Source organism: Cebidichthys violaceus, unplaced genomic scaffold (assembly GCF_023349555.1).
Source record: "Cebidichthys violaceus isolate CVI_PGR_0920_01 unplaced genomic scaffold, fCebVio1.0.p SCAF_3, whole genome shotgun sequence".
Taxonomy (NCBI): domain Eukaryota; kingdom Metazoa; phylum Chordata; class Actinopteri; order Perciformes; family Stichaeidae; genus Cebidichthys; species Cebidichthys violaceus.
This window is the reverse complement of record NW_027176483.1, coordinates 13,300,892-13,315,862: the sequence shown is the minus strand read 5'-3', so window position 1 is coordinate 13,315,862 and position 14,971 is coordinate 13,300,892. Positions and strand designations below refer to the sequence as shown.

General features: G+C 40.0%; 1 protein-coding gene across 2 annotated transcripts; it reads left to right on the top strand.

The window, feature by feature from the left end:
- The first annotated feature begins 2,024 nt into the window (after positions 1–2,024).
- On the top strand, positions 2,025–13,906 carry ric8b (RIC8 guanine nucleotide exchange factor B). 2 transcript variants are annotated; one of them, XM_068722763.1, is made up of 10 exons: positions 2,025–2,181; positions 2,607–2,654; positions 2,739–3,368; positions 5,527–5,621; positions 7,113–7,263; positions 7,628–7,723; positions 7,982–8,126; positions 8,353–8,497; positions 8,882–9,001; positions 11,324–13,906. In XM_068722763.1, the coding sequence occupies exons 1-10, from the start codon at positions 2,098–2,100 to the stop codon at positions 11,427–11,429; spliced, it is 1,620 nt and encodes a 539-aa protein (XP_068578864.1). In that variant the 5' UTR covers positions 2,025–2,097; the 3' UTR covers positions 11,430–13,906. The 2 variants fall into 2 exon arrangements, with proteins under 2 accessions (XP_068578864.1, XP_068578863.1); XM_068722762.1 differs by having other exon boundaries at positions 7,625–7,723.
- The last annotated feature ends 1,065 nt before the right edge of the window (positions 13,907–14,971 follow it).

Here is a 14,971-nt window from a genome sequence, read left to right as displayed (position 1 = left end):
ATAGCTATTTTATAATTTAATTATTTTTCATAAATACACAACATCTAATATCTAATATTTGTTCCCAGTAATAATAATAATACATTTTATTTGTATAGTGCTTTAAAAGGTACTCAAAGACACTTTACATGGTAAAAACAGAAACAATAGAAGAAATTACAATAAAACAAAATAGATGACATAACAGTAAGGAACAACACGTTCCGTGTTCCGTTCTCCGTTCCGTGTATCTATCAATTTGATTTCAACTTTCATGCTGGGTTACCATTCCTAAACTCACAGTATCTATATGTATACTGTAAGATTTGTGAGTGGCTATATTATTGGATTATTGGAAATATTACTGTTCATGGTCATGAAGGGAAAGTGACCTGTGGGAACATTTATTAGGAGGAAAAAGGACATATCTACACTCACAGCTATCGGTAGTTTAGATTCTCCGATCCATGTGCATGTCTTTGTACTAATGAAGGAAGATTACACCGACAAAGAGAAAACATACAAACTAAGGTTCAAACCCTGGAGGTTGTTAATGTGAGGCAACTGCAGACAACATATATCCTGAGCCCAGTTAATGACATGGATAGTGGCAGTGATTCACCTGTACGTCCTGTAATGGTAATTTTTTACGTAGTATATATTTCTACTCAGTATATTGTATTCATGCATAAGTAATTTTGCTCTGAACTTTGTTGAACTTCACCGTGTCTCTGTTGTGCAGAAGAATAATTCTCCCTTGCCTGTTCACATAGATAACTGTGTTGTATGAGAATGTTCCATGCCAAGGCCTTTGGGCCGCTTGTTTTGGTTGATGGCTGTTTGTTTTCACTTGTTGTTCCCATCAGTCTGAGACCAAAAGTCTGAGACCGAGATGTCTGTAACATTGGCCATCGGCCCGCACCTTTGCTCATTCTGTATAAAGAAAGCTTGCTCACTTTTTTCGAGGTTCTTCCTCACTGAGACTGTACGCATTCTGTTGTGATGATTGAACCTTCTCTGTGCAGAGAATAAATACTTAAAAGACAACCTGGTTTTTGGTATTATGTATTTCAGCATTAGAAGACTCATGCAAAGCGGGTATAGGATTTTTTTTCCCACCACAGTCCTTACGAGGGCTACTTTTGGATCAGTAAGTGGTTCCAGCATCTGTGATTGAGACCTGCCCAACTGTGTTTTTTTTCTCTGTACAGACGGATCTGATGCGTCATCACCTCACTCACTGTATACAATCAATTCTTCTATTTTCTAAGTCCACAAATCAATAAAACAATTCAGATTAATATTTTCTTAATCTGTGATGCCTCACAAATGTAACAAAAACACCATTGGCAACCCTCCAGTTGTATGGGTATATGTTTGTTATTCAAATAAGCATAAATGTGGAAGTTAACCTTTTTTTCATAAATAAATAGCTTTGTATAGGCCACATAGTCAGTTTCACAGGCACGACTGACTCAGTAACACCAGGGTGAACATGATATTCCTGACTGTCAAAGAAGAATTTACAAGCAAGCTTTTTCCATTAAAAAAAGGCTTTTTGACACTTGTTGACAGTTGCAACCCAAACCTCTGACATGACATGGTATAATATCTTGTCAAGGAATAATACATTATTAATGATCTCCTTCATTTTCAAATTCCACAAAGGAGATACTAATTGCATAGTCTCATATTAATATGTTGCATACAAGTTAAATGTTTTCCCTGCATGTTTCCTGTCAAATACGTTTCAAACTTGTTGCCATATTGAAATATTTATATATTCAATAAAATATATCAAACATTCAACCATGTCTTTCCGTCCTAAATATTTCAGACATATAAAACTGACATGTAGTCCCTATACAGGCTTATATACCCGCATATTTACATCTCTATATATATATATGTATTAGAAAACGGTATATTTGTAATGTCAGTAGCAGTGAAGAGCCCTGAAGTGATGGAGACAGTCAGACAGTCAGGGGAGTTTCCCTGTTGACAGAAGCAGACCTCACTGACACTCTCAATAGGAGCTAGCCTGCCAGCTAGCTAGATAGCTGCATCGCACCCATTGGCCACGTCCAAACCAAGCTACTCTATCCTCCGATATCCACCATGGATCTGAATACTATGTTGTCACAGCTTGAAACTGCCGACGAAGAGGCAATCGAGAAGTTTCTGCGGCAGTATATTCGAGAGGTAAATCGCGGCTCTGTTCGTTTTTATGTCAACCATAACAAACTGCGCTGCTAATGTTAGCTAGCTAGCTAAACAACTAGCTTTGAATTAGCCAAACATCTTACCAGCCGACTAAGTTAAGATGTTGGCACTGTCATATTGTATCTCATGTTGCATCGTTAAACACAAACCTATGAATGAGACAATCAAAGCCTTAAAACGTTGTTTATAACGCCAACGTCCTAGTGCTGATAATGCTAATGCTCCCTAACTAATCATGTTACTGCACGTAGAGTTATAGAGCAATATTAGCATACTTTAGCTATATGTTGGAGGTATTTGGGAACTAATTAAATCCTTTTCCAAGAGGCTGGGGTTTATTTATAATAGGGACTGTGACATGTCAGGTTGTTTGGTGTCCACAATGAGCATCTTATGTGTTTCAGAACAGTCACACCTTCAGTTTTGACCAAAAGGAAGAATCCCTGCGCAGTGTGAGTACTAGTTATTTGAGCAGTTGGTTATTATATGGTCAGGGTAACCCACTTAAGTTATTATCTATAATATCTATATTTCAGAAGCTGTGCCAGAGTGTGTTGTCAGTTCTTGGGAGGCGGGTGAAGCCTAGCTGTCAGAAGACATGTCTGGAGACACTCCGCATCCTGTCCAGAGACAAGCGTGTCCTCGCACCTGTAGCCACCAGGGAGGGCATGCTGATCCTGGGAGGAATGGCGAGGCTGAGCGCTGGAGAGGAAGGCGATGACAACCAGAACATCTCTCAGGAAGAAACCCAATCAGAGGAGGAGGAGAGGGTGGTGGTGGAGGCCTTGAAGTGCCTATGCAATGTGGTGTACAATAGTCCTGCTGCTCAGCAGGTTAGTGTAGACGTACAGCTGGTTCATGGCCTTTGTGCCACCCTGCGTACAGCCCGTACATGGCACCATGAGGTGGGCCTCTTCACACTGCGCCTTCTCTTCCTGGTGTCTGCACTAAGACCTGATGTGAGAGGGGTTTTGAGGAGAGAATGGCATGCTGTGAGACTACTGACGGAGGTCCTGGAGCACACCCTGGATGTGAGCTGGGTTGGTCCCTATGAAGCTGCCGGTCCAGATCCACAGGCTCCGCCCATGCCTGCAGAGGACAACGAGAGAGCAATGGAGGCGCTCAAAGCCTTGTTCAACCTCACACTGTCTGACACTGGTGGGGAGGTGAGTGTGTTAAGGTTCTATCTTGTAAGTCTGTTGCAAGCGAGTCATGTGGGTTTGCTTTCTTTGTATGCATTAGCAGAAACCTAAATGTTTCTGGCTCAGTCATTTGGTCAATTACCGATCCGACTGTCCCACAACAGCCAAATTATGACTATATATAACCATTTCAGTGTAAATGTGACATAAAATAAATGTTGTCAATTTACATTGTCAGTAACACAAATGCAATTTGTGATGAGCTGTAACCAGTGTGGCATTTAAAGGGTCAGCGCAAGACAACTCAAAATGTCTTTTTTCTGGACACTTCTAAGTCTGTGATTGAATAGTCAAAGAATGACGTCCAAGTGTTTTCCTAACCACTTATCCTTTATGGCAAAACGTCATGAGGTCAAGGAAGATGTGAAGGAGAATTCATAAGAATTTAGGAAATCCACAACTGTGGTGCTAATCCAACTGCAGTAACACAATGGCCGACAAATGTTTTCTTTTAGTTATTTTTCTAGCAACTTTAAGTATAACACATGAGAAGGCTACAGTGACAAACCCAAGGCTGTAAAACTCAAGAAAGGATTCCTGTCTAGAACAGAATCACACCTCTTAAGAAGGATGTTTTATTTGTTTGTCCATAGTGTACAATTACATAGCAATGGCAAATGTTTTGAGGGCTAAATTTCGCATTGCTTTAAATGTTGCTGCTGCAAGGGCGGCATTATCTCCTTTCCTTTTGTAAAGTGTACCCTATGCTAAAGGAAAGCTAAGAAAGGTAGCATTCAAGCACCTTTCCTTAGCATTTAGAGAATGCAAACAGCACATACCATTGCTGCCACTTAATTCTTCTGGGTCACAACTCTCATGAACCTTCCTAAGGAAAAAATACTTTTTACCTGGAGCACAAGTGCCTATCAGCACTGAGCCATCAATTATTTTATTATTCACACTTTTGCTTTTCCTGCTGTGACAAAATGTCTCTCTTTCATAGGCTACACACATGCCAAAACAATGGTATCATCTTATCCTGTGAATGAAATGGGAAGATATTTGGTACATAAGCTTTTGGACCATGTGTCAAGTGTTACATTTGGTTGTGGTTGATGTCATTCATGATGAAGTTATCATGCAATAGTTTGTATCTAAAGCTGATTTCTGAAAATTACTGTCAAACATTTCATGCAATTTTGACTGAAGCGGACACATGACTGCAAGGGCTACATCTGACACAGTGTAAGTCTTAATGACACCAAATTCAGTTCTTAGTTCTCAAGTTAGACCCTGCTCTCCTCTTTGACTCTGTAGAAATCCAAACTTCCTCTTCCTCCTCTGTTTTTTGAACCTAGACTTAAAGCTTTGATCTCACTCCATCCCTTAGCTCTCCTCTTTTTGCTCAGACTGGATGTGACCAGTGTGCGAAATCCCCTGTGGCAATCCCCCCCTTACCTAGTGCTCCAGTGTTACGCTGAACTCGTACACAGACTCAATATAGACCCACAGGATTTCGTGGATGTAAGCCAAGGCAATCAACTGGGCTATACACACCATGCACACACTATGCAGGCTAGATATCTTACTTTACAAATGCATGGTACACAATTAATGAACTTTGCTTTCTCTTTGACATAATTCATACACTTGATGCATACCGAGTCACTATTTTTAACCAAGTATAACCATGATGTAGAAGCAGAAAAACCCCACTGCTTTCAGGTTGCACAGAGTAACATGATGTTTTCTAAACTACACAACATTTGTAACACCGTCACCGATATAAAAAGGCCTTACGAGGAACAAACGGGTGATATAAGAGGAAAAAACACACAATATTTTGCAGTTTGAATTATGAATACTGTTGGGAAAAATAAACTTTTAACATTTTTAGTGACAATCTTACATATGAAAAACAATTGTTTAATGATTATTACAGAACTCCCCCCCCCAAAAAAAATTTAGCTGTTAGGCTATCATGGGGTGTCTGGTGTTAATCAAGTAATTTGCACACTGGTAGTGACGCCTCACTGAATTTTAAGGCAGCTCATTTTGCAGTTAGACCTTTGCTTCCAGGTCCCTGTCCTTGTAGTTTGAGTCTCATTGTTTTCCTTTACCTCTGAACAATTGAACGGTCTGCATTGGAATTCACTTTTTTTGTACATCCTTAATTTAATAGGAGGACGACCACCATTTCCGACTCATCGCTGCCATCTTGCGTCATCTGTTGATGCTGAAAACTGAGACCGAGGAGAAAACAGAGGAAGCACACAGGTGAGAAGTCTGTTCTTCACTCTTAATATTTTTATCTCTTTTAGTAAGCTACACCATGAACATTGGATCAAGGCGCTCTGCACTTTGGCAACCTGTGAAACAAAGTGCTTCCACCAACTTGTGTCCATGTTCTGCTGTTGCCTGCTGTGATTTGCATGTAAGCAAAGTGAGTGAGAGAGCTGCCCCTGTAAATCAAGACTGGTGGCACACGGTCCGATAGCAGACTGGTTTGTCGTGGGAAAAACAGACATGTTTCTTTGGAGCCTCGCTGGGTGTTTCATCTTCTAGATGCTCTTAGCTGTCGTAATACTGCGGCAGTGTCTTCTTCTCATGGTAATTTAATGCAGGAATGCCAAGAATCCAGAGACTGATATTTAAACAGTGTCATGTAAAAGAGACTGATGTTTCTCTTGACCTGTCAAGTCATGGGTGTTTGGCCTTTGACTAACCTAACTATTGTTATTTGTTTGAATGTGAATACCGGTTTAAGTGGAGTAAGGGAGTGTGAATGGATAAAGTTGTATTTTTAGAGAAAACAGCAAAACCACATTACGGCAGGTTTGAGGTGTTTAAATATAGGTCTAATCTGTAATTGATGCGTTAGGATTATATACACACGGATCGTGTTTCTGTTAGTAGAAGTCTTTTAAACTTGATTTTCAAACTGTTTCTTTATCACCCCATGTTAACAGTACTTTATGCACCGCTGCCGGTAACGTTACTCCCTGTGTCATTGGACAAACAGGGTCTACTATCTCGTTACATTTGGTTGTTTGAATAAAATAGATCATTAAATACAGTAATGAAATATTGATCAGACAAGTTTTTGATGTTTATTTTCGGTAAATTAATTAAACAAATAATTGATGAATTAGTTATTAGATTAATCCAAAAATAAAAATAATAGTTATATTAATCAATAAAAAATGTCATTAGGTGCAGCCCTAAAATTGAGAAACCAACTTTAAAATCAGTCTGCATCCATCGCACAAGTAATAAGATGTTTCAGGTTACTGAGATCTTCTCTTAAGGTGGAGCTACACACCACTTTTTTCTTCTCACAAATATGAGTTCTGTGCTTTGGAAGAGCTGGGATATTTGGCGTTGGCAGTAATCACCAAAAGAGCTTTTTACTCCGTAAGTATTATATTAAACTCAAAACTCGGGCAGCCTTAAAGAATCCCTCAACAGTTTATGAAGGTAGACATTTCCAGTTACTAAACACAGCTGGGGTTGTAGTAGTAGTGAACACTTCAGTTATACAACTTTATTTCCTGTACATTGCTCTCCTGACAACATAGGTTTGTGTAGCTTTAACAGTTCCAAATGTTCCAAATCTTATCTTTTAATCATCATCTTCACTTATAAACTCTTTAACCCAACAGATCCTTTTGGCAGTCTCATCTCAGAAACTGCTGATTGACTGTTAAATATCAAATATTTTGTAAAGACATATGTCATTAAGAGATTGTTTTTTAAATGTATTTCCAGCCATGCCATCAACCTGCTGAATAACCTGCCTGTGTCCTGCCTGGATGTGTTAATCGACGTGCCTGTCCAGGGCGGACTAGAGATATATGGTGGGAAAAATATGGATGCAGTCCAGATGTTAATAGACTTCATGGAGAAAAGGATGGACAAGGTAAAGTTCATCCTCTGCAGCAAATCCATAGAGAGAGCTGGCTGTGTACACACTGAAAATCACATTCAATAATGTTTATGTATTTTACAGTATAGTCAGTGCAAGTGATACTAGTGTAGTACAATTACTAGTTGGATTTGACACTACAGGCCTTGCAGAACTAAAATACACTCAGAACCAGTGCAGGGCCCGTTCACAGCACAACATGAGACAACGCTTTACTGCACGTCATTCACTTCTTCATCCACTCATCTTGTCTTTACCTCATTATTCTGTATGTCACCCATATGTGCTCCACTGATTAAAACCTACCCACAGCTTGTGCAGCTTGTGAAGTGTTTGTGGTTTGTGTCACTCCAAGCAGGGCTCCAACTACAAAGAAGGTTTGACTCCGGTGCTCAGCCTTTTGACTGAAGGATCCAGACACCACAGGGAGATCCGCAGATATATCAAAGCTCAGGTACAGTAGCTGCAGACTGATTCTAATAAAGTACGTGACATTTCTCATGTGAATGACATTTCTCTCTTTTCATGTGGAAGGCCAGAATCTGCACGCCCGAAGTTTTAACCAGATTTTAATGACCTTATAACTATTTAATAATGTGTGTGTGTGTGTGTGTGTATGTGTGTTTTCATTAGCCAGTTACTATGTTTCTGAGGTTGGTTAAAGTGACAGAAAAACAATAATCTGAACTTTGTATAATGTCTGCACCCTCAGGTACTTCCCCCACTGAAAGATGTAAAGATCAGGCCAGAGATCGGCACCACCACCAGAAACAAGCTGGTTCGCCTCATGACACATGTTGACATGGGTGTGAAGCAGACGGCTGCAGAGTTTCTCTTTGTCCTCTGCAAAGAGAGCGGTGAGCAGCGGTCGGGTCATGGGAGGAACATGGGGTTCAGCACAATCGGATGAGAAAGTATGAGAATGAGAGGGCAGGAATGGCGTCTCCAGTTGGGTGTAAAGGATGAAGGCGTGAACTGCCAGATGCATGATTGCTGCATAACTATAACAGCAGCTGGGCTCGTGATCACACGTGAACATTTATATGTAACTGCACAACCTTTGGTCTTTGTGGTGTCTTTTAGTGGACAACCTGTTGAAGTACACAGGATATGGAAACGCAGCAGGACTCCTGGTGGCTCGAGGACTTCTCGCAGGAGGGAGAGGAGAGACTCAGTACTCTGAAGATGAAGACTCCGACACAGAGGAATACAAATCTGCTAAGCCATTGTGAGTGCTCTGCACAGGTCTTAGAATAAAGCATTGACAACAACTCTGTATACATTGATCGAGTATGAATCTGTTTGCAGCTGTTCATTAAATGAGCTCTATTTAACGTTCTAAACATTAATATAGCAGCAAACAACTCTTTGCTTTGTAAAGATATAGTAGAGTAATGTCTACCCGAGCAGAGAATGAAGTCGCTCTTCCTCTGTGTGTTGTTATCCGAGCTTCTCCTTGTTTTGTCGACATAGCCGGTTGGCCGTGCATTCATTTAGTACATGTTAGTGCATGTGAGCCCACCCCACTGGTTTGCTCACGGCTGCATGTTGAGAGCCTTTGAGAGGCAATCACCTTTTGCACCTTTTAATCTCCCACATCTGCTTGTTCCAGCATCAACCCTATCACCGGTCATGTGGAGGAGCCGATGCCGAACCCCATCGAGGAGATGACCGAAGAGCAGAAGGAGTACGAAGCCCAGAAACTTGTCAATATGTTTGACAAGTTGTCAAGGTAAATACACAAACTAGAACAGACGCAGAGAGCAAGTAACTGTTTAGGGACTGCAGAATTTATATTAATAATAATACTGTAAATGATTAAAAAGTTTTTTACAGGAGCACTTTTTTTTGGGGGGGGGGGGGGGGGGGGGGGGGGGAATAGACAGTAGAGAGTTGACAGGAAATGAGAATAAAACAACAGGGACAAAATGCAACAAAGTTCCCAGACTTGAATCGAGGATGTTATGATACCGTAGTCAGCATCTTAAACTCTTTGGTCAGAAGAACATCCCATGTTCAGAACATCCCATGTTCAGAACATTTTAGGCCCCACCAGTATCCTAATCTGCACATAGAATAATAATAATAAAATACACAGTGCACGACATATTTCTGTAGTTCATGACAAAAAATGGTGGAAGAGTTTAGTTTTGTCAAGAAATAATAGTTCTGCATTTGTATCTAGAGCCACACAAAAAAACTAATTTAATTTCAATCTGTTGACAGGTTTTTGAGAGCTTTGATGCTCTATTTAGCATAGTTTGGTGTCTGTATAACGGAAAATTCAATACAATCTGATCAACAGAATCAATGAATAGAAATCAATATATATCTGAAAATCTTCTTTGTTGTTAGCAATCCAAACAACAAAAATGTATTTACAACTTAAGACACCACAGAAATCTTTGCACAAGAAACACAATCCAGTATTTGTCAAAGGCTCGACTAAGATCATTAACTTTGTCAGTTTGAACAACTTCCCCTCCAAATTATTCATATTATCCATTGTTTCCTCTGCAAACAGCCCTGCTGTATTTGTGTTGACCTTTCCTTACTGAGCAGAGGCTCACGTTAGTCGAGCACAATGCCTGTACAAAGGTAACAGTGAGCATGCTCCCTGCCAACTGATTTATCAAAGGAAGAATCTCTTGCCGTTAGCCGCAGCTTCAATTAGGCCTGGACTTCCTGCACGCCGTAGCATTCAGCCAGAGTAAATGGAAGCTGCCGGCACGCCGCTGCAGCATCATTACCACAGCTCCGTTAATTATCCCCTAATTGGGACACAAAGTCGGCTTGACGGTCCTGGTTCCTTTTATCTGCCACATTCAGGTTTTTGATGACACGTGTCTTGACTTTATTGTTGTCATTCTGAGGAGCCCGTCATTGGCCAGACAGGGAGTGGGCTGAGACAGAGGCACAACTAACAACAAAGCAATTTGGGTGGAACGTGGACGAAGAGACGGGGGTGAACAGACATAAGTAAGCTGACCTCGTTATTGTTAAGCCAAATAGAGGGTTGAGCTGTAATGAGGCACGTGTGCCCCGAAGAAGAAGATTCCTTTCTGAGGCTGCAACTTCTTTCTTCTCATCCTGATGATGACGGAGAGGTGCTTCCTCAGTACAGGCTCTAAGGAGATCAGGCAGAGCCCTGTAAGAATGTGCTCCCCTAACTGCTTAACTGGTCCTCCAATTAGCACATATTCTGCACCCCAACCCACCCCCTCTCACATCTGCCGGTCCTCTGTCACTGCTGAGTGGGAGAGGAGGGAATATTTGTGCGCTAATTGGGAGAGATAATGTAACGTGTTTTTGTTTGTGTTGTCTTGTTAGTCCTCATTTTACCTGCTGACTCTAACCGGTGATATAAGACTGTGGACTGGTGGGGCCCCTCTGAAGGTTTTATCACTGAAAATATTTTTTTCTTCTAAAATGCTGGAATAGTTTCAGATGTAACCACACAACAGGTCTCCTGTGAATTTAGAACTTAACTTGCAGTTTTCTAAGGATAAGTTAAATTTAATTGGAGGAATCAGTGGGAATTACCTGGCCATTTAAATTTGAACTCTTTACAAATTAATGCAAATGGTTCCTTTTTTTATATCTGTGGTAGATAATTCTCTGATAAATCATCTTAGAGGAAGTGGTGACACACAGAACAGGTATAATTGGATTAGGATGAAGGGGCAGCCGTGGCTTTGAGGAGATTAGTTTGAGTGCTGATCCTGTAATTAATCTCCCAGAAGGAGGAGGAGGAGGAGGGGAGGAGGGGGGGAGGAGGAGGAGGAGGAGGAGGAGGAGGAGGAGGGAGAGAGAGAGGATGGCCAGACGGGGGCAAGTGTCCTTGAAGGGGAAGGGGGGGTCCTTGAGTTCTCGATGTAAGAGAGTAAAGATGTAAAAGTAAAAGCCCTCTTAATACTGTTCGATGACACAAAGGGTTGTGAACAAAGTTAGGTTTTGTTTACATTGGAAATTGCATTGATATGTTTTACCTTCCTATCTAATCTTTTTCTATCCAGCAGGGGGAAACCTGATGTTTTTCTTTTTGTGTCCACAGGCAGAACGTGATCCGGCCAATGGGGGTCAGGCCTGACGGGACGTTAGCACCTCTTGAAGAAACTCTCTGTGATCCACCTGAGGACTCAGGATCAGACTCTGACTAGTGCAGTTCACATTGAGGCCACATTTTCCAGGCTAAGCCCACTTGGCCCCAAAACATCTGGAGCTGTGTCCTATTTCAAGGTCTGGACCTTTTTGAAGGAAGGTGCACATGACGGTGGGTCAGCCAGAGGCGATAACATCTGGCTGAACCAGTCTACCGTTACTGAGCAAAAGTAGCAGAAGTCAGTCAAAAGATCCACACGCTGTACCGATACCTCCCAATAAATTATACTCTATTAACTTAAACATGCAGATATCAGTACAATGTGTGGATCTATAGTCCAGACTACTCGAGGGGTGACCCCGAATAGTCGACGATTCAATCTAAGGAGCCTGGAGCCGTCGTAGTGACAGGAAAATGTGGTAATGAATCAGAGGCTCTTTTATAAATAACAGAACAAAGCACTATTAACTATGAACGATTCTCTAAAATCAGCCGGATGAGGTGCGTTTCTCTCCCGTTGACTGTCCCTTCACTTCCCTGTCTTTTCACTTCTGTCTGTGGATCAATGGAGAAAGAAATTCTTTTTTCAACCACAAAAAGCAAGCAGGATAAGAAACCCTGTCTCCCTGTCTATCGATCTCCGCTCCTCGTCAGTTCTACATACAGCGACATTATATTTCTATAGATACATAAAGTTTAAACAGTGGGTTCAATGAGCAAGAAAAGAAAGACATGATTTTACAATCAGTCGACTAAGGATTTAATTTACTTTGTCAGGGACAACCTTAGACTACTGTTACAGAAAACCCAAGTAATGCTGGAATTTAGGATGAATACCGGCAACTGTGACAAGTTCTGTGATACCTGAGTTAACATTTAAAAGTTTTAGTGTACGAAATGCTGGCAAGTAGTGTTTGAGGTTGATAATAAATGTATCCGCAAGTTTAGGTCAGGTCTAGTTTAAGCAATGTTTCATATATGTTGGCCCGTTATGACGTATTCAGTCTAGAAATGTGACTTCTGGTGATCCAGCTCTGAACTGGGACACAGCTCATCATGTCCCAGTGAACCTTAGAGCAGGAAGACGTTCTCCAGAGTGGACTTGATGCGCGGCAGAAAGTGGCGTCATGATGCACAGGAGGCCTCCATGGCTACTGTTGCACCTTCCGCTCCCTAAGTTGGAAATAAAAATAGCTTTGCTGGATCGTATGCATCTCACTGAAAGCACTGTTGTAGTGGGTTGTTAAGTGTCACTAGGTCTGAAAGTCATTCCTTCACTTATGCTCTAGTTTTTCTTTTCTTTTTTACGTTTCACTTATTTTTTCTGCTTGTTTTAAAATCATGGGGCCTTTGTTCTGTATGGACCAAAGGATTGATGTACAGTATATTTAGAGATCAGGTCCCTGTGGACAGTTTTGACTTGCAGCTCACGGTATCGTTTCCATTCACATATTTCTATGAGCATTTTGAAATTCGATAAAACTTTAAGTCTCAAGTTTTACACTTGCATGAGGTTGTTTCTACCTTTGTCGGAAAACAGTTAATGTGATAAACGGATCATAGAAAAACTATTGCTGAATAATCTTTGACATAATTAACTTAATTCACATGACTGATTGGCTGTTTCCACTGTCGGTGTCTTCTCGGATATTCCCATAACGTGTTAATGCTAATCTTTCTTTATCATAAAACATGGAAATAGTAGCTGACATGAAAGAACAATTATGTGCCCAATTGAAACAGATTCCTGTACTGTATATCGTTCTACATTTTTCATTGTAGGTGGGTTAGATGGCCAAGGAGACTTGTTTGGTTATCGGTTCGCAAAAGTCTTCTACTTCGTTTACTGGCACATTACAGCCTCGGGTAGCCTGTGGAGCCAACTTCTGACCAAACTACATTGTAGCCGAGTTTATTTGCTCCAAACCAGTTAGTGGAAACGCTTGATTAACGCTTGATTTGCTGTTCTCTTTTTTTTGAGAATTGAATGGAAACGGGGCAGGTTGTTTGGTTGTGTAATTATCAGTTAGTCGGAAACCTTCTGAATTCAGGGCTTGTTGGTTTACTGTTGGTGTTTTTTCATTTTGTACTTTGTCTTTAAATAGAGAGATTCAGAATTTGTGGTGTATGATCGTAAACAGATTGTTTCTGCCTGTTGTGGACTCTCGGCAAAGAGCGTAAACTGCAAAGATTGTTTTCTAATCCATTTTACTTTTGCCAAATCTGCATGCTGTTAAATCAGTCTTCAGTGACAGTTTTTTTTTCTAGATTTAATTTTTTTTCTGCTAATTTTATAGAAATCCACTGGTATAAACTGTATTAATATTCTACAGATCCACTGTCTGTATAAACTGATTAACATTTCTTTGTGTTGGTACAATTTAATTTAATGTAAAAGCTGCCAGTTTCTGAAAAAAGCTGCATGTTTGTTACAACTTCACAAGGGTTTGTTGTATTATAACAAATTGCTGATTACAATCCAGAGAAAATAAATATTGCTTTTACCAGAGAAGATGTCATTATTACAAGAATCTGTGACACTTCATTCCTTTTAATAGTGAGCAATCATGAGCACACTTTCTGCCTCCTCAGACACGCAATACACCGTTAAGTAGAATAACAGGAATAATTAAAACACAAACACAAAGACTAATTGACGCACCTTCTTGAATTTTATGATTTCATGCAACTAATCAAATGTTTTTATGCCTTTAGCGACAGCCAGGCGGGAGACATAAAAACACAAACGTCTGGATTGAATTTCTTCAAATTTGGCACAAATTTGGCTCAAGTCCTGTTCTTGTGAACGCAATATCTCCGGTCACAGTGACCTCAGAAAAAACATTTTTAATAACACAAATGTATACTAGGATAAACTAACTAAGGAATGACATTCTGGACAGACATGGAGGCAATCTGCAACTTGACTGGTTGCTGAAGGGATCAGCTGTGAGGTGATAATTCTAGTACGACATTTTATACTAATATAACTTTTGTGACTTCTTCATGGCATGCTATACTGTGTTTATGACATATAGTATGATCCTTTAACATTTTTATGGCATGCTGTACTACAATATTTACAAAGATGTAACAATTACTTTTTTAGGACGTTTTTAATAACTACTTATATGGCATATTATGCTATGATTTTTGTATGACTGTTACATACACTACCATGACTTTTTAAGACATTTTATATCTTTTCATGAATTTTTTTTGTCTCAAAACATACAATACTATGACTTTAATGATATTTTTGTGAAATACAATACTGTGCTCATTTGATATTTTATGATAAAGTATACTATTATTTTTGACATGTTCATGGCAAACTGAACTATGACACATTGTCACGTACTATACTATGACTTCAAATTATGACTGACGTTTTTGTGACTTTAAAGCACTTTTTTAAATTACATACTAAACTACTCGGTATCATCTGTGTGCACAATATTTTTACAATACAACCAATTATGAAGACAATAAATAGCTTTCAATAAATTGGACATCGAATGTTAGAGCTGGACAGATAGTTGCAATTATGTGTTAAGTAGCAGGTGTATTCAAAGTGTACATTACAGCATGAGGAGCAAA